At 34.3% G+C, this 24,621-nt stretch overlaps 1 protein-coding gene across 1 annotated transcript in view; it reads right to left on the bottom strand.

The window, feature by feature from the left end:
• LOC136029863 (B-cell receptor CD22-like) overlaps nucleotides 1–24,621 on the bottom strand; it is a 252,212-nt gene that overhangs the window by 99,573 nt on the left and 128,018 nt on the right. The window contains exon 7 of the mRNA XM_065708320.1: nucleotides 12,978–13,116. Coding sequence (XP_065564392.1) covers nucleotides 12,978–13,116 — 139 coding nt within the window. The remainder of the gene's footprint in view (nucleotides 1–12,977; nucleotides 13,117–24,621) is intronic.

Below are 24,621 nucleotides of genomic sequence, written 5' to 3'. Positions count from 1 at the left end.
GGGGGCATTTATGATTGAGATCCAAACAAAAAATGCTCATCCTACACATGGCCTATAAAGGAAAGAGAAAACGTACATTCTGTTTAAACTCTAAATAAAACAAATAAAGAAAAAGGGAGAAGGAGAGAGAGGTAGAAAGTAAGATCAATCTGGCGCTAGGAAAAAATAATAAAAAACTATTTGGAAGCCAAAGAGTATTTGTTAACAGTATGATAAGCTATTGTACCGGGGTACCAGGCTTTGCTCGGTGAAGAGAAAGACAATTATTTTTAACCCCTTTTAAAAAACAGCTTTAATTTCCTTTTATATTATTCGCTGTAGAAAGAAAAAAAAATGAATATTGAACGTCTAGGTATTTGAAGCATCATTCATATGAAAAATACTTTTTTCAAAATTAATCCCCCAGCCACAAAAAAAGCAGTTGTTCAAAAATTTTGACCTATCTAGATTGTTTATTCACACCTAAAATCAAACATGTATCTTCTTACATGCAATATTATTAAACAATCAATAATCACTGGGTAGAGCTCAGCTCCCTGGTATAGAAATTTCTATTGAAGGTTTTCTGCCACAATACACAACTTTTAAGGCAAAGAAATTAAGGACCTGAAGCTCACTTCACAGATACAAAACGGTTCTTACTCTGAAAGCATAGATCCAACTGCTTTGTCAACAAACAAATTGCGTTTGAAACTCCTCCTACTTCTGTTCGAGGTTTTTGGCAACCAGAGGTCTCTAATTTCAGTCAGGAGACAATTAATGTCGATTTTTAGGCGGATTCGGAGGGAAAAAAGAGCTTTCCTTAACTCAATATTTATCTACGTCTAGTTTTTACCCCAAAAATGGTAGTTTTCCTTTTTTCAGCAAAATGGTGCTATTTTAGAGAAAAATTACAGATAAATGAATATGTATTCAATTATTGTGCATTTTAAAATATAAGAATAACACAGAAAAGGTTAGAACAAAAATGAATCGATATTACAAAAACAACCGAAATTTTTTTATTATTTCGAAAGTACCAAAGGAGTGGCAATTTTGAGCCGAATCACAAAGGATATTGTACCAAGAAATGAAACTAAAGGATTAAAATATTAAAAAAGAATTTTAACAGAATTAGCAACTAAAAGAAAGAAATCAATGTTTCATGAGCGAACTCGACTACAGAGAGATAGGAGATAAGTATCAGAGAAATAGCAAGGTCACCGAGAATAAAGGTGAATTGCATGAAACTGAATAAAGTGGAAGATTCGTAGTAAACAATAGAAAGCATTATGAGATCAAGCAACGGTTAATTTGCTAAACTATTTATTTCCTGAATAAGATTTGCAGATTTACTATAAGTATTTCAGAGCGGTTTAATAAAAGGCAGAAAAGTAGAATTTCATTTATTTGAAATATACGGAGCGTACAAATAAATTAAACAGCGAGTACGATTTGCAGAATTGACCCAGGAAAAATATGTTAGAGGTTTTTAGAAAACCAAGATTTGTGTATACTATAACTTTGATAAAATTTAGTTAAAGAGTAATATTTCATCCATGATTTGGACGAATTTTCCACATTCCCTGATTGATTCCCCGGGTCCTGATGGACTCCCTGGCCTTTGGATAGATTGATTTTACCATCTCGCTTGGTTACAACATTTATACTTTTGAGTCCGTTGATTACTAATCTTAGTTTATATTGAGACAAATTACATATTTTGTAAACAATGTTTGATTTTCAGCTAAGTTGGCACAAGAGGATTTTGAAGTAGCCTGTTATATATTTTGCAAGTAATCTTTTATTTTTACCTAAGCTGGCACACGGGGATTTTTGTACTTGTTGGTAGAGCCGTATCCAGGATTTTTTGTTTGGGGGGGCTGTAAAATGATTTTTTAGGGGGAGGTTACAAAAAACTTCAGAAAACGAATAAAACATATTTGTTCATATTCATTTTGGTGACGTTTTAACAAGTCAGTAGTGACATCATATGGCTTCCCTTGACACGCATATCCAAACATTCCTATGCTACAGATATCCCACCATTTCCATGACACCCATATCCCACCATTCCGCCATTGTTACGTCATAGGGAATGTTTGATTTTGATTGCTACGTCATAATTACTTTAAGTTTTAAAAACCTGCAGGGTCCCAGTCAACTCAGGAGTTCTTGGGTTATTACGTAATTTGGTTTGTTTACTTTTAGTTGTTATGGAATAGGGTTTGTTTACTTTTGGTCGTTGTGTAATATGGAATGTCTTCTAAGGGATACAGGTGCTTGTTACGTAATAGGGCTTGTCAGAGTCCGCTAGTCAAGCGGGGAATCCCTGGTTGTAATTGAAGGGGATACATACGTTGGTGTTACCTAACGATGATGCACACGTGATAAGTGACGCCATCTTGCGCAACTTAATAGATTTAAGGGGTTTGATGTAATCTTACGTGACTTGCTAGATTTTTCGGGAATGATTTAATGGCAGCACACACAAGGGGCAATACGCAATGACGATGCACAAACGCCTGTTGCATAACACTTTAAGAGATTTTTTTCGGGAATTTGTTTTCTTTCAAGGCGTTTTCTTAAGGAAACCTTACAATCTAAATAATTTTCTGTCCTCATTAGGAGTCGAAAGGACTCTATATGCGATCGCATATTAATTTTCATTAATTTATATCTTGATAGCATCAAAATCACATCTTAAATGCAAAGAAAAAAAGAGACATATTTTTGCATTCAATTATAACCGAAAAGTCTTAATGAAAATGCAAACGTTTCTTTGAGCCAGCACTATTCAGACTTTACGGCCAATATTAGGGGATATTCCTGGGAGGTCTTAATGAAAATGCATCATTTCTATTGCTCTAATAGACGAACCTGCAAGAAAGAGCGTGAAATTTTTGTATTGATTTATTTCTGAGAGCTTATAATGAAAATGCCAAGTTTTTTCGACCCAGAACTATGCATATTTACGCCACCTTGACAATGTGTGTCTGCCCCCCCCCCCCCCGCAAACAATTTCAGAGAGGGAGACTTGCTATTAAAGACAATTTAAACCTTCTTAAGAGTTATTTCTTTGAGTTCTTTATGAAAACACCTCGTTTCTTTAACCGGGTGTTAGATATCAGTCCTCCTCCACTGAAGATTTCTTTTAACACCTCCCCACCTTAACTTTAAGCTGTAGAACAAGTTAGTCCAATCAAATCACGCTGCCATGGCAATATGTGGCTGGCCCGTGACATCCCTACGATACATAGTTTGTCAATTCGCGCCATCGTGCCACACTATTACTGACTCTCTGGCACCCTTTAGCCACCTCTTATCATTTCCATGACATTTTCAAGATATTTTATTGTTAAAAATAATACATTAAATCCATTGGTTCACATTTTTTGGTTCAAGTCAATTCGTACAACCGTATCAAACTAATACTGACCCTCTGGCAACCTCCGACAGCCCCTGATCATTCCTAAGATATTTTCCAGATATTTCCATGATAAAATCAAGCATTGATTCATGTTTTCACAGACCACGATCAACGTGTTACACTATCTCAATTCAGGCCACACAATCTCTAGCAAGCTCTAGCATCCCCCAACCCTTCCCAAGATACTTTCCAGATATTGTCTTGTTAAAAATCATGCATTAAATCCATCGCAAAGTGTTATCACTAGCAATCTTTAGCATAATACAACATGTCCATTCACGCCACTTTGCCACACTATGGGTTGCATACGGCATCTTCTGGCACCCTCAATCATTCCTAGGACTTTTTCCAAGTATTTTCCTGATAAGAACCATATTTTAAATCCAAGGGTTCGTGTTTTCGCAAGCCATCCTAAACAGAATTCACCAATCAAAATGTGCCTTCTGGCACCATCTGACACAATCTCATCATTCCTAAGACATATTCCAGATATTTTCTTGTTACTAATCATGATTGAAATCCAAAGCTTCGTGTATTTCAAGCCATCCTCAACGTGACCCACCATGTCAATTCTCACCACCATCTATCAGCTCTTCTGGCACCCTCTATCAGCCCTTCATCATTTTTATGACATTTTCAAGACATTTTATTGTTTAATATGATGCATTAAATCCAATGGTTCATGTTTTAGAAATCAATGACCAAACGTGATGCACTCATGGCAATTTAAGCCACTATGGCAAACTACAGATGGCACACGACACCATCTGTCGCACTTTTAGCACATCTAAGGGTTTTCAAACATTTTCCTACATCTGTTTCCAATAGAATGGATTATTTAAACTTAAGGAAAATTCCCTAAGAGTGTTACTTATAATGACTTGTGACAATTCATGCCACCATGGTAATATTTGACTGAAATATGGCATCCCTGTAATACAACTTGTCACAGCTAAGGGTTTTGCGATATTTTTCCCGCAAATATAACTTTACAAACATTTCATTGTAATATTGCCATATTTCGTGATATTTCGTACCCCTCCCCCGCTTCTTCTCCTTAGCATCCAAAGATTTTGTTACAAATTCCTCTTTATTGTTATAAAGGAGATAGAATTTGAAACTTTTTCATGGATAAGCCATTTCCCTATTTCCACAACATGTAGAATCACAGACCAAATCATAGACATCTAGAAAAGTGCATAAAAACCTAGACCACACCGTAGAAACCAAGACCAAACTCTAAAAATCAAGGTCAAACTTTAGAATCAAGAACAATCAGAGGAAATCAAGGGCAACGTCTAAAAATCAAGATTACATAAATAAAGACCAAACTGTAGAAATCATAACCAGTGCATAGAACCTCAGACCAAACCGTAAAATGCAAGACTAAATTCGAAAAATTAAGGGCAACCTCTAAAATCATGACAAATCCGAAGAAATCAAGGACAATATCTAAAAATCAAGATCAATACATACAAATCATGATCAGACACTAGAAATCCAGACGAATTCATAAAATTCAAGAAAGCTCTAAAAATCAAGACCAAACAAGTGACCAATATGTAGAAATGCAGAGCGATCCAATAGAAATCATGACCAACACATAGGAAATCTAGAAGAACTCACAAAAATCAAGAGATACAAAAATCAACTGCAGAAATCAAGACTAATAAATAGAAATCAAGACCAACCCATAGAAATCAAGATCAAACGGTAGAAATCATGACTAACCTCTGAAAATCATGACCAATACATAGAAATCCCAAAGAATGTAAAAAAATCAAGACCAAAATGTAGAAATCAAGGCCAATCTCTAAAAACCAAGACCCTATGAAGAAATCAAGAGGTCAATACGCAGAAATCTAGACCAACACTATAGAAATCATAACCAATGCTTAGAAATTCAGACGAACTTGCAAAAATTAAGAGATCAACACGTAGAAATCCAGAAAATTTCTTAAGAAGTATGATCAGAAATCAAACCAAAATGAAACTCTAGAAATCATGGCCAACCAGTAAAAATCAAGTTCAGTCCAAAAATCAAGGATAACATCTAAAAGACAATACCAATACATACAAGTCATGCTAGGGCTGTTTTTAAAAAAAATTTTTAAAAACATTATTAGTTTTAATTCTCGCAATTTAATGCAAGTTTATTTATATATACATATTTTCTCTCTCGTTCTCGTATTGGGTTGAAGACGGCCCTTGGACATAGGGCCGAAATATTCACAGAACTGATTTCCACTCTCTTGATAATATTTTCCCTATTGTTTCTACTTTAAATTTGTTTTTTATGGAAAGGCACTGTGGTCTTCGTCGCTATTTTCGTAAAGGATAGGCTTTTAATAGCGGAATGTGATAAACACATTCCACTATTCAAATTGGAAGACTTCAATTGTGAAAAATACCTGCATTCAATTCATGATCCCGATTCAATTCATGATCCCGAAGATCAAGTTCAATACTTCGCTCAAAGGATGCCTGAGAAGATACCTGATAAGGAAAACCCATCATATATCCAAAGACTTATGGTTTTGCTCCGTCTAGCAAAAAAGAATGAATATTGGCGGAGACTTCTGTGAATCCAACCTTGATCATTTGACAAAAAATAACCAAGAGCCCTTTTAAGAGTTAAAAATGTCTTAGACTCACATCAACATTTTCTGCAAAGAAAACGTTTTAGATGAGTTGGTTTGAAGAATGAGATTCTTTATGTGGTAGATATGCTATTTCAAGAAAAGAATTCGTATGAATTTCTAAGGTCTGTTCATGATTTGAATCTGTTGATCTTGATTTTTATATGTTGCCCTTGATTTCTTCGGATTGGTCTTGATCTTGAAGGCTAACCTTGATGGCTAGAGTTCAGGTTTGGTTTTCACGGTTTGGTCTCCATTTGTATGCATGAGTTATTATATCTGCAGTTTGGTCTTGATTTCTATGGTTTGGTCTTGATTTCTATGAATTTGTCTTGATTTCTGAAATTGTCCAGGATTTCTACATGTTGATATCTTGATTCTTGCGAGTTGGTCGGGATTTCTAAAAATTGGTTGTGATTTCAATAGGGTTTTTCTATATTTCTACATATTGACCTATTGATTTCTTTGGATTGCTCTAGATTTATGAATTTCGGTCTTTTGATTTTTTTATTTCGCTGGAGTGGTCTTGATTTTTAGATATAGCCCTTAATTTCTTTGGATTAGTCGCAATTTTTAGAGGTTGACCAGGATTTCTAGAGTTTGATCCTGGTTTTTACGGTTAGTCCTGGATTTTTATGCACTGGTCATGATTTTCTAAGGATTGTTCTGGATTTGTACCTGTTGATCTCTTGATTATCTAGAGTTCGTCTGGATTTCTAAGCATTGGTTATGATTTCTATGGACTAGATTTCTAGATTTCTACATATTAAACTCTTGATTTCTTCAGATTGGTCTTGATTTTTAGAGATTAGCCTTGAATTCTTCAGATTTGCCTTGATTTTTATGAATTCGTTTGGATTTCTAGGGTCTAATCATGACTTGTATGTATTGGTCTTGATTTTTATATGTTGCCCTTGATTTCTTTTGATTGGTGTAAATTTTTAGAGCTTGACTGTGATTTCTAAAGTTTAGTCTTGGTTATAATATTTTGGTCTGGATTTCTATGCACAGGTCAGGATTTCTAAGGATTTCTACGTACCGATCTCTTAATTTTTACGGCTTGGTTTTGATGTCTATGGTTTAGTCTACATTTCTAGGGTTTTTATAAATTCGTGTGGATTTCCAAGCATTGATTTTGATTTCCAAGAATTCGTCCGGATTTGTATGTATTGGTTATGATTCTTATATGGTTGTTCTGGATTTCCACATATTGATAACTTGAGTTCTGGTAGTTGGTCTCCATTTCTATGGTTTAGTCTGAATTTGTATGCATTAGCTTTTTGGTTTCTATGATTTGTTCTGGATTGTTACGTATTGATCACAAGATTTATGTGAGTTTGCCTGAATTTCTCATAGCTGGTCATAGTTTCTATGGAGTCGCTCTAGATTTCTATATAATTACGACTAGATTTCTTAGGTTTGCTCTTGATTTTTAGAGGTTGACCTTGATTTCTTCAGTTTGGTCTTTATTATGATAAATTCAACGGGATTTCAAGGGCCTTGTCATGATTTGTATGCATTGGTCTTGATTAATAAGGATTTTTCTGGATTTATGCATGTTGATCTCTTGAATTTTACGAGGTTGTCTTGATTTCTTTGCAATGGTTATGATTTCTATAGGGGTTGCTCTAGATTTATACATATTGATCTCTTGATTTCTTCTGATTGGTTTTGAGTTTTAGAGGTTGACCTTCATTTCGACAGTTTTGTGTTTATGTTTATGAATTCGTCGGGATTTTTATGTATTGGTCATGTTTTTTAGAGGTTAGCCATAATTTCCACAGTTTGATCTTGATTTATAGCAGTTGGTCTTGATTTTTATGTGTTAGTCTTGATTTGTAGACATTGGTCTTTATTTCTAGAGTTTGGTCTTGATTTCTATCTATTGGAATTGATTTTTAAGCATTGTACTGGATATTTGCATATTAATCTCTTGATTTTCTTAGTTTATCTGGATTTCTATGAGTCGGTAATGATTTCAGTGGGGTCAATTCAGATTCCTACAAATTGATCACTTGATTTCTTCAGTCTGTTTATAATTTTCAGAGGTAGAACATGAGATCTTCCGTTTGGTCTTCATCTTTATGAATTTGTCTAGATTTCTAGGGTTTGGTCATTATTTATATGTATTGATCATGATTTTTAGATATTGCCCTTGCTTTCTTCGGATTGGTTATGATTTTAGAGGTTGATCTTGATTTTTAGAGTTTGGTCTTGCTTTTTGTGGTTGTGTCTGGGTTTTTGTTTACTGGTTATGATTTCTATAGTTTGGTCTTATTTCATATGTACTGATTTTGATTTCTGAGGTTGTTTCTGGATTTCTACATGTTGATCTCTTGATTACTTCAGATTGCTCTTGATGCCCCTGTTTTGATCTGAATTTCTACGGATGACCCTAATTCTTTTCAACTTATGTGTATTTCTGTGTATTAGTTACGATTTCTAAGTATTGGTCTTGGTTTTAGAGGTTGCCCTCGATTTCTACATTTTGGTCATGAATTCTATGAGATTCCCTGAATTTCTACGGCTTGGTCTTCATATCTGGTTTATTCTATGTTTCTAAATGTTTTAGGAATACGAAATAGGCTTATTCAAGAAAATGTCTTATATTATGTGCCCCTTTTAACAATAAAGGGGAGTTCTTTTACAAAATCACAGGAAAATAAGGAGGAAGGGAATGTGTAATGTCAAAAAACATCAAAATGTCTATAATTTTTATCAAACGGATGCCACAGGTCGGTCATATATTACCATTGTGTAGTGGATTGTAAGGAGTCATCAGAGTGAATGCTATTTGGGATTTCTCATTAAATTTAAATAATCAATTCTAATGTAAACAGATATTTTTGTAGAAAATGTTTGAACAACCTTTACGTGGGATTATATGTGCCAGATGGTCGTGTACCACTTGAAATTTACCACAGTGACAAGAATCACCATCGGTCATCACGTTTGGGGGTAGATTGCTAAAACACGATTCATTGGATTTAATCCATGATTTTTGACAGCAAAATATCTAGAAACTATCTTAGGAATGATGAGGGGATGTTAGGGGATGCCAGTAACAGTGTGGCACGGTTGTTTGAATTGATATGGTGTATCACGTTGAGGGTGACTTGCCAAAACACGAATCATTAAATTTTATGCATGATTTTTGACATGAAAATATCTGGGAAATGTCTTAGGTAGGATGAGGGAATGAAATGGGGCCAGTCAGAGCGTGATGCGGTGTGTGAATTGATATTTCATATCACGAATAGTTAGCTTGCGAAAACAGGAACCATTGGGTTTAATGCATGATGTTTAACAGATAATTATATGGAAAATGTCTTAAAACTTTTAAGAGGGTCATAGTCATAGTTTGGCAAGGTGGCGTGAAAAGAGATGTTATATCATGTTTGGGATAGCTTGCAAAACATGAACCATATTATTTAAATCATAATTTTATCAAGAACATTTTTTTGTAAGAAAAAGTTTTAGGAATGATAATATATATTATATAGATTCTAAGGGCCAGCCACATATGGCCATGGTGGCGTAAATTGCCATGGAGCGCATTATGTTGGGTGGCATATTGCAAAAACACAAATCAATGGACTTTAAACACGATTTTATCAAGAAAATATTAGAAATTTGTCAACTGAGGGGGAGTGAAATCTAGCGCTTAGGCAAAGAAACAAGGTATTTTCATTAAAAGCCCTCAAAAATATCTTAATGTGGCCTAAAATTTACCTTTAACGAGATTATGAAATTTGAAGAGGAAATATTATTGAAATGTGTGCTTGTCTACCAGGGGTGCATTGTCTTGGCTGAAAGAAACGAAACATTTTCATTAAAAACCCTCAAAATATTTTAAAGTGATATCAGTTTACTTATAATAACAATTTTCCCCTCTGACGATGATTGGTAGGACCCCGTATTTCTTTAATTCAGGTTTTGTTTGCTTGTATTTTATCCTTTACAAGCTTTTTTCACGTTTCGTTTTTCCCATTTTTTGTTTGAATTGCTTTTTTCTGTATTTTAATAATGCTTATGCTAAAAATGCTTGTTTTTATTAATGAAATTTGTATGTACTATAAAAGTTTGTATCTGTTAGACTTTTGATCTAGGACAAAACTTCGATAGGTAATCGTTTACGCAATTTAATCACCTTGTAGCCTGTGTACATAGGTATGCTCTTTCACGATTGCCTCTAAAATATATTATAAGTTCTGTGTAGTAGAGAGGAAAGAGGAAGACTTTTGATCATATATGAAGGTGTACTATATTCTAGCCATAATGGTACTGTCGCTTCTCTTCATCTCTGATAGCACATTCAAGTTCCAATAGAGTAAAAGACTACTACTAAAACAAATGCTAAGAACAAACCTCGAATATTATCTGATAACATACTTAACAAGCAGGTGTACTTCAAATTTAAGCGATTTCTAGCAATCGATTTTCCCCTCTGCAAGTCATTTACTGCAGCCATATCGGCAAACGCAATTCATTTAATCATTCTAGTATACACGAACAGAGGATTCTCCAAGCGTGCAAGAGTTTATCATATAGATTTCATTAACGAAATAAAAATTTTAGAAAGCACTTTCATATTCCAACTGGTTAGTGCTCAATTCCATTGAAGGGGAATTCCTTTCGAGTCCTAATGTGGAGAATACAGCTTTAGTTAATGTTCCCTTAGAAAAAAATATCATGAAAGAAATGAAATCTCTTCTAGTACTACGTAACATCCCACGTGTACATTGTCATTATGTAACACCCCCGTATGTGTCCTCCTCAGTTAAAAGTGGGTGCCCCGAAAGACCCTGAAGAAACAAATTAAGTATGAATGCGTCATCCTCAACATAAGTAGACATTCCCCTATTACATAGCAACCAAAGAAATCTTGAAATGTATTGAAACATGTCTTGTTTGTGACATTGGTAGCAATAGGTTGCTACAAAAAAAAAATTCTAAGAACAAACCTTAAATATTATCTGATAACATACTATTTGATGGAATTTGATGGAATTTGACTTTTTTTAAAATTTTTATTAATGAAATTTGTATGTACTTTAAAAGTTTGTATCTGTTAGACTTTTGATCTAGGACAAAACTTCGATAGGTTATCGTTTACGCAATTTAATCACCTTGTAGCCTGTGTACATAGGTATGATCTATCAAGATTGCCTCTAAAATATATTATAAGTTCTGTGTAGTAAAGGGGAAAGAGGAAGACTTTTGATCATATATGAAGGTGTACTATATTCTAGCCATAATGGTACTGTCGCTTCTCTTCATCTCTGATAGCACATTCAAGTTCCAATAGAGTAAAAGACTACTACTAAAACAATGCTAAGAACAAACCTCGAATATTATCTGATAACATACTTAACAAGCAGGTGTACTTCAAATTTAAGCGATTTCTAGCAATCGATTTTCCCCTCTGCATGTCATTTACTGCAGCCATATCGGCAAACGCAATTCATTTAACCATTCTACTATACACTAACAGGGGATTCTCCTAGCGTGCAAGAGTTTATCATATAGAATTCATTAACGAAATAAAAATTTTAGAAAACACTTTCATAGTCCAACTGGTTAGTGCTCAATTCCATTGAAATGGAATTCCTTTCGAGTCCTAATGTGGACAATAAAGCCTTAGTTAATGTTCCCTTAGAAAAAAATATCATGAAAGAAATGAAATCTCTTCTAGTACTACGTAACATCACACGTGTACATTGTCATTATGTAACACCCCCGTATGTGTCCTCCTCAGTTAAAAGTGGGTGCTCCCAAAGACCCTGAAGAAACAAATTAAGTATGAATGCGTCATCCTCAACATAAGTAGACATTCCCCTATTACATAGCAACCAAAGAAATCTTGAAATGTATTGAAACATGTCTTGTTTGTGACATTGGTAGCAATAGGTTGCTACAAAAAAAATTCTAAGAACAAACCTTGAATATTATCTGATAACATACTATTTGATGGAATTTGATGGAATTTGACACTAGGGTGTTCGTTAGAATTGTTTTCTAGGGCTCCCAGTTGATTTGGATGTTAGGCCCCCGACGTTTAGCATAGGGAGGCGGTCAAATGGGGTGCTACAGGGCCCTGAAGAAATTTGATGCAGGGTCCCCCGGTAGTTTTGTTAGGTTAGGAGCCCGGTGAAATTGAATGCTAAGGTTCCCAGTTAGCATTTGATTCTCAGGCCCCAAGTGAAATTCGATTCTAGCCCCCCCCCCCCCCCCCCAACCGGTGGTTAGATTAAGGACTTGATGAAATTGAATGCTACGAGGCCCCGATGGAATTGAATGCTAGCGTCCATAGTGAAATTAGATGCTAAAGCCCCAGTGGTTAGGTTGGGGGACCCAATGAAATTGGTTGCTAGGGGCTCCTTATGGAATCTGATGATTAGGACCCCCAGTAAAATGGGATGCTGTAGCCCAAGTGGTTAGGTTAGGGAGTCCGTTGGGACTGGATGCTTTGGCATCCAAAGGAACTGGTTGCTAGGGACCCCCGCTGTAATTGGATGCTTAGGGGTCTGTTGGAATATCTTGCTATGGTTATGCGTTTGAGGGCTCCCCACTAGCAGGTCCTGAGGGTTTTTCAAAGACTCTCTGTTAGGTAACAAGCAAAAGTATACGTTCCCTATGACGTAAGAAGCACCTGCAGCTTGCCTTGAGTGAATTCCCGCTAAGTTTTTTCGTTAAAGGAAGAAAGAACTAGTGCCTATGGGCCTTCAGGAAAGCAGTGAGGAAATACTACTAACATAGTTCAGCGTGAACTAGAAAGTGACTAATACCCAGGTAAACGGCAAACAAGGTAAAATTGTAGGGTAAAAACCTTTGATATTTAAGTAACAATAATAGTCTAAGAAAATTGTATCTCCATTAGAGGAATTCCTTCTGTATACTAATAGCAAAAAAAGCAAAAAAAAACATACAATGTATATTAAGTTCCAAAATATCCTCAAGCGTTTCATCATCCATCGACATGTTCGATGCTCGACATTCGATGTTTTTTCCGTTGTCTTCCCACTGGGGTATAAACTTCAGTCGGCTTACTGTTTGCCCATTTTCTTCCTATGAAAAAAAAAGCACAAACTATATCACTTACTCGGCTAACTTGGTTTTTTTTTATTGAATATTTTAAAAAAAAAGAATCAGACTTCCACATACCTTGGAGCAAGGGGCATAAATAACGCAAATTGATAATTGTTTAAACATATGTTTTATTATAAAACAAGGGGGCTTGTGTAATATCTCAGGAACGGCTAATTGTATTAAACTGAGAATTACAGAGAATCTCGAGGGGGGTGTTTAACTATAACAAAAGACATTGTGTGCATTCTGGTTCAAAATATGAATCTGCAATATCCTAGGAACGGCTAAGAGTATAAAGTTCAAACTTCCTGGGAATACTGAATAAAAAAACAATAAGTGCTTCCAAGTTATCAGAAAGGTGTGTCTGCATAATATCAAGAACGGCTAAGGGTATTAAGTTGAAACTTTTAAGGAATGCTGAGGGAGCTGTTGAGATATAACCAAAGACACTATGTGCATCCCGTTTGTCAGAAGGGTGCGTTTGCTCTATTTCAGGCATGACTATGGGTATTAGGTGAATTTTTCAGATAATACTAGGGAGATTCGAAATTACATACAAAAACCCACTGTGTATCCAGGTTGTCAAAAGAACGTATCATCAGAATCTAAGGACCAGCTAAGGGTATCTAATTGTAACTTGAAAGGAGTGCTCAACTAAACCAAAAGATACTACGTGCTCCCAGATGGTCACAAGGGTGTACCTGCAAGATCTCGGGAATAGATAAGGGCAATAGATAGATTAAAACTTTCCTGGGATGTTGAGCAAAATCTAAAGACACTACATATATCCTGGTTTTCAAAATGACTACTCTTTGCGAAAAAGATGCTTCCAAAGAAAATTAAACAGCCCCATGGAACACTAAAAACGAGTTAAAATAAAGTAATTTAATAATCCAAACTTATTACGGCTAGATATAACTATCAATGACTAAATGAAACCCGAAACGAACCGAGACTAAAATATCAAGCATAAAATAACAGAAACTGATATCGATATATCCTATAGAAGTTAAAATTAAAATTAATAAACTTAAAAAGAACAGAAATTACTTCAAATAGGAGTTGGGCCACCCCCAAACCTTCCAAGGGCTGGTGCTTTATTTGCATTTCATTAAAACCAAATGTATTAAAACTTTTCGATGTTATAATTATAATATTGAAAAATCAAAAAGTGCTCTTCAATAAAATTTTGAATCTTCAATTGCGATAATTTCCATTATTTGATATCATTGTAAATGAAACATTTGGTTTACCTACATTAGTTCTTTCCAATCATATTGTTTATTATGGTGATATGATTCGGTTTTTTTCGTCAATTTTTGACAAATTAAATCACACCGAGACAGGGGCACAGCTCGACCATTTTTTTAATGGGGGCGGGGATGCAAGAGAGACCCACATCCAGAGAGTCAAGGGACATTGGCTATATGATAGTATTTTTCTTGAAATTATAGGGGAAAATTACTCCCCCCCCCCTGCCCCCCGAGCGATACCTCTGCACTGAGATAAGAGATAATAATGTATTGAACAGATCGCTGTCCATATACGTACAGTTTTCGATAAAAAGCAATGTTGCTCTTTAGAAGGCTTAGGGGAAAGGAAATAGCACTACTCTCATTTGTAATAAGTTTTGTTTGTTTTAAGTTTCATTTTATATTAACTCTAGTTTTTACCTTTTTTACAATTTATTTATTCATCTATACCAGTGCCTGTTATTTTTATGTTTGATGTGTACTATTTATTTTAATTTCAATTCATTTTAGGTGACTTATGGTCGTTTTATTTTCATCTCACCAAAAATAAAAAAACAAATGAAAGTAAGGAGCAACATTAAAACTTAAAACGAACAAAAATTATCCTGTCAATGAGGTGAGTTGTTCCCTCCTAAACTCCTCGATGGCTACGCTAAAGTTCTTAAGCCCTCTAAAAAACCCTCTTACTCAAAGTCAATGACCTTTGTGATTCATCAGTCGTTCTTAAATGTCAAAACACAAATGTCACAAAATGTCAAAAGCCCAGTTTGTAACATTCTTTTACAAACATCTTTTCTTTGTAACACTTCTTTTTCACAGAAGTTCTTTAAAATAAAAAACAATAAAGAGTCTTAATTCTTCTACCTGTGGGTTTTTTGGTCACGGATAGGAAACTTGCAGTAATGGATTACTAAGGGAGAGAGAGAGTAATCCTCCATCCTAAATTTAAGCTGTGTTTTACACTATTCAATTGTGAACTGGTCTATAAGAATTTAAACATATATATTTTTTCTAATCACAAATGACTCAAATATGGCTATAATGAGCATAACTCAAATAAATTTTTATAAAATGTTTTAAAGGTAACCTGAAATTTCTTTGACAAACTTCTTTTTCATAGAAGTTTTTTTAGGTAAAAGACAAAAAAGAGTCTTAATCCTTCTACCTTTGGATTTTTTGGTCACGGACAGGAAACTTGCAGTAATGGATTACTAAGGGAGAGAGATTAATCCTCCATCCTAAATTTAAGCTGTGTTCTACACTATTCACTTGTGAACCGGTCTATAAGAATTTAAATATATATATTTTTTAATCACAAATGACTCAAATATGGTTATAATGAGCATAACTCAAATAAATTTTTATAAAATGTTTTAAAGGTAAACTGAAATTTCTTTGACAAGCTTCTTTTTCATAGAAGTTTCTTAAGTAAAAAACAAAAAGAGTCTTAATCCTTCTACCTTTGGGTTTTTTGGTCACGGACAGGAAACTTGCAGTAACGGATTACTAAGGGAGAGATATTAATCCTCCATCCTAAATTTAAGCTGTGTTCTACACTATTCACTTGTGATCGGGGTCTTTACCGTCGGGACGTCCTTGGTCGTATGTATAGCGCTGTTGCTCTGCCTCACGTATTGTTCCCGTCCCTCCTCTTCCGAAATTTCAGACCTTCTGATCTTTCGCCCATTAAAGTTGCTTATTTTAAATTCTGTAAATTTTTACTTGGTTTCCCCCTTTCTTTTAGTAACACTGAGATTGTTTTAAAGCTTAATGTGAAGGATCCTGTAGTCTGTATAAACAAAAAATATAAAACATTTGAAGATAGGGCGAAAATTAGCCTTTTAGGCCACAATTTATTTTCGTTTTTTAGTAACAGTTCTGGCTCTTCATGATTTATAGGCTAATCTATTTAGCAAGTGTTTTTTTTTTTTTTTTTTTTTAAGTTTTCGATCAATATTTGATAGGTTTTGATTGTAAGTGTTATCAGTTGTTTTTTCTTTATATTATATTGTAGCGTACTCCTCATTTTTTGAGGGAAATAAAGAAAATAAATAAATAAATAAATAATGAGCATAACTCAAATAAATTTTTATAAAATGTTTTAAAGGTAACCTGAAATTTCTTTGACCTACTTCTTATTCATATAAGTTTTTTTTTAGGTAAAAAACAAAAAAGAAAGTCTTAATCCTTCTACCTTTGGGTTTTTTGGTCGCGGACAGGAAACTTGCAGTAATGGATTACTGCAGTAAGGGAGAGAGATCAATCCTCCATCCTAAATTTAAGCTGTGTTCTACACTATTCAATTGTGAACCGGTCTATAAGAATTTATATATATATATATATTTTTTTAATCACAAATTACTCAAATATTTCTATAATGAGCATAACTCAAATAAATTGTTATAAAATGTTTTAAAGGTAACCTGAAATTTCTTTGAAAAACTTCTCTTTCAAAGAGGCTTTTATGAGTAAAAAACAATAAAGAGTCGTAATTTTTGTATCTCTGGTTTTTTCGGTCATGGACAGGAATCCCGTAGTAAAATATTACTAAGGGCTAAAGATTTGTCCTCCACCATAAATTGGAACTGTCTTTACATTATTCACTTGAGGACCGGTCCATAAACCACAAATTTAAATAAATTTAAAAATAAATCACCAATGAACAATATACGGCTATAATAAGCATAGCTCAAATAAATTGGTTTAACATGTTGTAAAGCTAAGCTAAATTTTAAATTTAACTTCTAAATAAAACAGAAGTAAATCAGCACTGGGAAAAATTCTTTCCTTCCTAGGGAGCTTGAGATATTAAGCTGTATAATAGGTACTTACGTACTATACCGCCAACACTCAATAAGTGAAGTTAGGTTAATCCTAATAAAAAATACCAAAACATGATGAAAATATAATACTGTTTGAAACAAATCCAGGCTATAGGTTTGCATATTGGGGGAGGCGGAGGGTAACCTAACCCCCCCCCCCTAATGTGCAAATATTTGGCACAAATTGTGCAATTTCAATGTATTCTGTTACCCGCCACTTGTTTTCCACTGAGCGTAAGCTATTTGTTTCATAATACAGATAGATTAAGACCACTTTGTTTTCGAGTTTTGTACTGCGTAAATTTGAGTGTTGGCACGCAATAATGTTTGCGTGCTAGTTTAAGCTTCGAAGGATGTGTCGAAGAGGATACTAAAAGGAACTTTTTAGCTTTGAGTTGATTCTTGTGTTTGAGTCTGTAAGTAATAAAGGCCAACGATCATTAAATTTTATCATACAGCCTTGTAATCAGCCTGAGGTTGGTTAGGTTTCCTGTTAATATGGTGGTTATGGTTGGTGGTTTGCAGTTTGTCACAGATTAATAATGAAAATAATAGCTCAATAATTTTCCATAAATTATATAATCTATCAGTTCTATTTGTAATTGGTTTATCTATAAAATATATTTTTTAAATATATTTTACTCCAAAGACACGAAGAGTCTGGTCTAGTTACAAAAAAACTGCTGTGCCATTTGTATTTAATTCATTTATTCTATTGTCCACGATTTTGAGCAGGACGTCTATCCATTTTTATCATCCGTGATTTCGAGTAGTACATCTATCCATTTCTATCCAAGGATTTTGAGTAGAAAATCTATCCATTCCTATCTTCCATTATTTTGAGTAGAAAATCTGTTCATTTCTATATACCATGATTTTGAGCACAATATCTATCCATTTCTATTTTCCATAATCTCAGTAGAGTATATATTCATTTCTATCTTCCATGATTTTGAGCAGAAAATCTATCCATTTCTATTTTCAACGATTTTGAGCAGAACATTCATCTATTTTTATTTTCCATGATTTTGAGCAGAAGACTTATCCACTTTTATCCTCCATGATTATGAGCAGAACATTTATCTACTTCTATCTATGATTTTGAGCACATGACTCCTTTGTTAGCACTTTGCCACAGTTTTTGAGCAGAACATTAACAAATAGAAAATATATGTTCACCCAAGAAAGAATTCCCTTTCAAATCTGCAATGGTATTTAAATAGTCCAGCAGCAGCTTAGGCATTAGGTATTCACATACTGTGGTCATGCCCCCTGTTGAGCTGGTTAGTGTGAGACAGACACCTACAAGTTGCTAATCGTTACAAACAGAAATTTACGAGTCTCAAGTGTATGGGCTCGTGCTGAAATATAAACCTAATAGAACCGGAAATTAGGATATAGTTGCTTTTAAAGAAACAGATAATAATATATAATCAATCACAATGGCAGCAGAAACTGAATTCAGATTTTTATTTTTGCATTGCCTTTGCAGTTTGAACAAGCTTCAAATTAACCACCAGGGGTGCCATAAATTTAATTTTTTTTTTTTAGTTTCGTTAAAAAAACACCTTCCTCCAAGATTCAAAAAACACTATCTGTGGGATATTTATATTAAAAATACCCCTCCCGTGTTAAATTATGAAATACTTTCCTTATATATTTTCAGAAAAACAAAACAAAAATCAAATAAAAACTATGCTCCTTCCCTACATTTATTGAATTGGCACCAGGGGTGCCTAAACAGAGAGTTTATCGACAAAACATATTGTGACTCAGAAACATTTTTTGTGATTTTTACTGGTTTAATATTCCTACCAAAAAAGCCAGTCTTGTTTTAAAAGGAAAGTGTTATTTTTCTTCCTGGAAATCACATTTTCTTGTCAGTCTAGATTTATCGGTCAACACGAGATAACCCGCAAAAGGTGTTTTTTTTTTCCTTCATAAATAAGAAAAATATGATTAGCTTGTGAAAATACATCCCAGGGATGCACTAATGACAATAAATCCCACTTTTTTAATATATAAATATTTTTGGTTTTATTCTTTGGATTAATGTAAAGGCTGGACAGACGTAATCTTTTATGCCAGCGTTTTAAAAGTATAAAGCTGCAGATGACATACTGGCTTTTCCCAAAAAATGCAGCTTTTTCTTGGCAATTATTATAAATTCATTGAAAGGAGCAAATTCGTTTGGCTGAGCTATCAAGTCACGTATGAAATTGAATGAGCTCAGCTATGGCCTTGGATTGGCTAAGTGGGCCGATCCTGGTGGTTTTTTATAAGATCCATCAGAATGAGTTATTTACTGAATTAGTATATTTCTCTTAGCTCATGTTATCATAGTATATCCTTAGTTCAAGTGGCTTATGTTACAGATTGAAAATGTTAAACCATAATTCAGCTCTACTGAAAACATTCATACAAATCCCGTATTGACGACACTCCATTTCTTCACTTAAATCTCAAATCCCAACAGAGTAAAAAAGAAAACAATAAAAATAAACATTACTCTATAAAGGGCATTTGTGTATTATTCAGAACACACTCAAGAAGTGAAGTTAGGTTTTTTCGTGATACAAACTACGATGCAGGTACATTTTATGAGAAAATCCGGTTTCATAGCCACAAAGACAAAACTCAATTTAGTTTGCTACGCATAGGGATAGAAGACAGTGTCTGAATATTGATTTTGAAATGAAGATTTGGGATTTGCCAAAGACTGAAAAAGAGGCAACTATATGTTTCCAGGATAAGGGGTTGTTGCCCTCAATAAAACAGTGCGTCAATGGACACAATATGACTTTTATGCTATTACAAGAACCAACATTTAGCTTAGGTTAGGTCAGGTTTACCTAATTAAAATGTACCTGCATCGTAGTTTGTTTCACGAAAGAACTAACTTCACTTATTGAGTCTGAATATTACACAAGTACCCTATAAAGAATTACCGAATCAATAGCTGGCTCACATTAGCCCGTATTGGATAAATGCAACCGTTTTCAGCTTGGAAAACAATATACCTGTCTACTGATATCCTTTCATATTTTTATAACTTTTTGGATATTACTTAAATTACTAACAAATCTACTAAAAAATCGTTTCTGCAACTTGGCTAAATTGTTGTAATCAAATTCTAATTCTCATTGTTACTGTTCAATCTTAGTACAGACTAAATTTAAAAAAAAAAAAATAACTGAAAATAAGGAGCAACATTAAAACTTAAAGCGAACAAAATCCGTATATGAAAGTGGCTGTAAGAGTTTTTAGAGTTTCGGTCACTATTGAGCCATTTCGCTCCTTACTATAGTTCGTTACCACGAACTGTTTTATAACTGACTGGCTTGGACTTGCCGTGCGTTTCATTTAGTAAGACTAGGGAACTACACTGTAAAAAAAGAAGAAAAATTGCGACGATAGTGGATCAGATCGGAGGGAGCATTAGCCCCCATCGACGAAAAGAAACTTATTTCTTTTACTTTCCAATCAAAAGGTTTCACAGAATTGTTTTCTAGAAATTTAACAAAATCATTGGAACTTTTGTCTCACCCCTGTAATCATCTTTGCCACAACCAAGGCCGAATCCTGGCCAACCAAGGCCGAATACTCATCATGCTCACATAACGGCTACAAAAGTGGCTAAGGAAACTTTAAAGAAACTCAAGACGATTCAATATGTTCCAAATTTGGTAGATGTGCATATTTGTCAACATAAGCATAAGCCGAATCCTGGACTTTTGTTCAGGGAGAGACACTGTGTTTTTCGGGGTGGGAGGGGTTAAAAAAGAGAGTTAAAAAACGTTTCAGCAACTCGTTTATTTGCATTTTGTTACATTTTTATGAGTCGGACAAAATTTCACGGAGGGGCAGGGGCTCAAACTCCCTACCCCCATGAATACAGCCTTGGTCACAGTCACCATCTAGCATTTATTCTTACATGATAACCCATCTGTAAAACTAAGAGAAAGGACGATGAACGTGTAACGATTAACAACGCAAGCTTTTTTTGGAGTATAGTTTTTCCTATGATGTCTTGAATATAATGTACAGTGACAACATAATTTTAAAGTTGAAAATCCAGATTTCAACTACCTTAAGTAGCGGTCTTTTTATACGCAGTTATACGCTTGTTTAGGCGCTGTAAGAATACTAAATCAGCTAATTGCTTTTTTTCAATTTGTGCTTGCTTCTGTGGTATGATTATTCGTTGTTAATACCTAAGAGTGTGCTTTTTTGTTTTGTTTTTTGAACTTTTCCTATTACATATTAGTTGATAATCCGTCTTTTACTTTTTTTAAGAGTTAAATTTCGTCTTCTATCTTTCGTTTTTCGTTTTTTTTTGTGTTTTCTTGATTATTTTTTGTCTTCATTTTTCATTTTAGCTAGCAGTAATGTGCTGCCACACACCTTATTTACAATTAAATATAAAAAAAAAAAGTTTTTGTAACGGTAAGTAAGGAGCGACATTAAAACTTAAAACGAAAAGAAATTACTCCGTATATGAAAGGGACTTTTCCTAATCAATGCCTCGCTCTTTAAGCTAAAGTTTGACCCTTTCTCTTAACTCTACTTTTTAAAACAGAAGAAACCTTAGCGGAAAGAGCGGGCCGTTGAAGAGGAAAAGTCCCTTTCATATACGGAGTAATTTCTGTTCGTTTTAAGTTTTAATGTCGCTCCTTACTTGCCGTTACAAAAACTTGTTTTTTTTTTTGTTTAATTTCTGGACGTTTTTGAATTAATGCATGTTTTGATCTTGGCTCTCCGCGCATAAATAATTAAAACGAAATTTGCATATTAATTAATTGCAATTAATCGGAAGATTTTGAGAAAAAAGAAGCGAAGGAGGAGGCCTAGTTGCCCTCCAAGTTTTTGATTACTTAAAAAAGCAACTAGAACTTTTTTACAAACGTTTTCATTGGTAAAAAATATACGTAACTTACGAATTAACTTACGTAACGAACTTCTATATTCGTATGTTTTTATTGCGTGTATGAGGGAGGGAGTTCAACCCTCGTCGATACCTCGCTCTTTACACTAAAGCTTAGATTGTATCCCAATTCCTTAAGAATGACCTCTGAATCACAAAGGCCGTAGAATAAATAGTTGAAATTACTAAAAATACTTTAGCGGAAAGAGTGAGGTATAACGAGGAGGTAAACCCCTCATATGCGTAATAATTTTTGTTCGTTTTAATTTTTAATACTGCTCCTTACTTTCAGTAGAAAAAACTTTTCATATTTATTTTTTCATTGTTTTTTCAAATAAAGCTAGAAAATCCTGCGCCCCCTTCATTGAAATTTTCTTTTACCATGAGAAGTCTCTCCATGGATATATCCTCCCGCGTACCCCCCCCCCCTCAAATTTCCCCAATAAACAAAAAAAATCCCCCATAAAACGTCTGTACACTTCCCAGTAACCATTACTATATGTGAACACAGGTTAAAGTTTTCAACTTGCAGCCCCTCCCACGAGGACTGCGGGGAGTAAGTCGTCCTTAAAGACATATTTATTAGGTTTTTCGACTATGGTGAATGAAATGGCTATCTCAGAATTTTGATCTGGTGACTCTGGGAAAAAAATGAGCGTGGGCGGGGGCCTAGGTGCCCTCCAATTTTTTTGGTCACTTAAAAAGGGCACTAGAACTTTTAATTTCTGTTAGAATGACCCCTCTTGCAAGATTCTAGTACCACTCGGTCGATAGGATCACCACTGGGAAGAAAAACAAAACAAAAAAACAAAAAACAAGAAAACAAATAAACACGCATCCGTGATCTGTCTTCTGGCAGAAAATGCAAAATTCCACATTTTTGTAGATAGGAGCTTGAAACTTCTACAATAAGGTTCTCTGATACGCTGAATCTGATGGTGTGATTTTCGTTAAGATTGTTTACTTTTAGGGGGTGTTTCCCCCTATTTTCTAAAATGAGGCAAATTTTCTCAGGTTGGTAACTTTTGATGGGTATAACTGATCTTGATGAAACTTGTATATTTAAAATCTGCATTAAAATGCAATTCTTTTTATATAACTATTGGTATCAAAATTCCATTTTTTAGAGTTTCGTTTACTATTGAGCCGGGTCGCTCCTTACTACAGTTCGTTACCACGAACTGTTTGAAAACCAAAACATCATTACCACGTATCTCTGAAGACAGTGATTGAAATACAGCCCGAGCGAACGCCAAGGGATCATCATATTTCAGAAATCACGTTCTCTAGGTGCTGTGTGTCAATCATGGTAAAAATGTAAAATACGTGGCAGATACGGCACATGCGGCCCTCTAAGACTTCCACCAGGTGGCAGAAAGCGGATGACCCCTCGTTGAGCGCTATATGATTTACGGCCATCTTCAGTGAAACACAATGCAAGTACTAATTCAAATTAAATATAAAAGGATATAACTCACTAACAAAAACACTTCGATAAAATAATGATGAATTAGAAACGACAAAAATACAACTTTTTTTATAAATAATTTCTTAGACCACACTGCTTTTCCATTTACGAAAAATTGATTGAAGAAAAAAAGGGTTTAATTTCTATAAAGCAGTGAACAAAAATAAAATATATAAACTACAACTTTAACTAAAAACAATAAATATACTCCGCTTTTTTTCAATATTTCGGCCCCGCGTCCGGGAGCCTTTCTCAGCGGAAAAAAGAAGAAGAAAATTATAAATCGACAATTTAAGAATTTTTTTATAAGACATTATAAATAAAATGCCACGACAAATAAAACACCACGAAAAATATAAACAATAAAATAAATAAGAAACAAACTCACATTATAAAACAAAACTCCTGCATTGACGGTAATAACTTTAGAATAAAACTGAGTATTTTTATTTTTTTTAAGTTAAAGTTGTTGTTTGTAGGTTTTATTTTTGTTCACTGCTTTATAGAAATTAAACCCGTTTTTTCTTCAATCAATTTTTCGTAACTTTTTTTATGGTTTGAGTTTCTCATTATCTTATCCAAGAAATATTTGAGTGACTTCTGCTCTCATTGGCTCTTTGTTTTAGTATTCGCATTATACATCATGAAAGCCAGTAATTAATAATACAGCCGAAATTATTCACTTAGGTTCTATTTTAACCAATACTTCAAACAATTCTTCATTAAATTCTTCTATTTTATATGCTGGAAAGGCAGTGTGGCCTTAATCATTACAGAAGAAATGTCAGGATTGTGTAATGGATTGAGCATTGATCGCGTACCAAGGATATCAAAATAAGAAAAACTTCCTTCGACCCATCTAAGGTCTAATTCCTGACTGAAAATTCCGATTTTCTAAGATCTTACATTGAGCTGTTTTGAATATAAGGCAGTGCCATTTCTGTAACCGTTGCCCAAGTAAACTTAGAAATTAAGTAATAAAAACTAACTTTCAGCCACCTTTGCTGTCCACTAGCC

The sequence above is a fragment of the Artemia franciscana genome, chromosome 8, assembly GCF_032884065.1.
Source record: "Artemia franciscana chromosome 8, ASM3288406v1, whole genome shotgun sequence".
NCBI classification, from domain to species: Eukaryota; Metazoa; Arthropoda; class Branchiopoda; order Anostraca; family Artemiidae; genus Artemia; species Artemia franciscana.
Note: the sequence above shows the minus strand (reverse complement) of the source record. Positions and strands in the feature narration are given on the sequence as shown.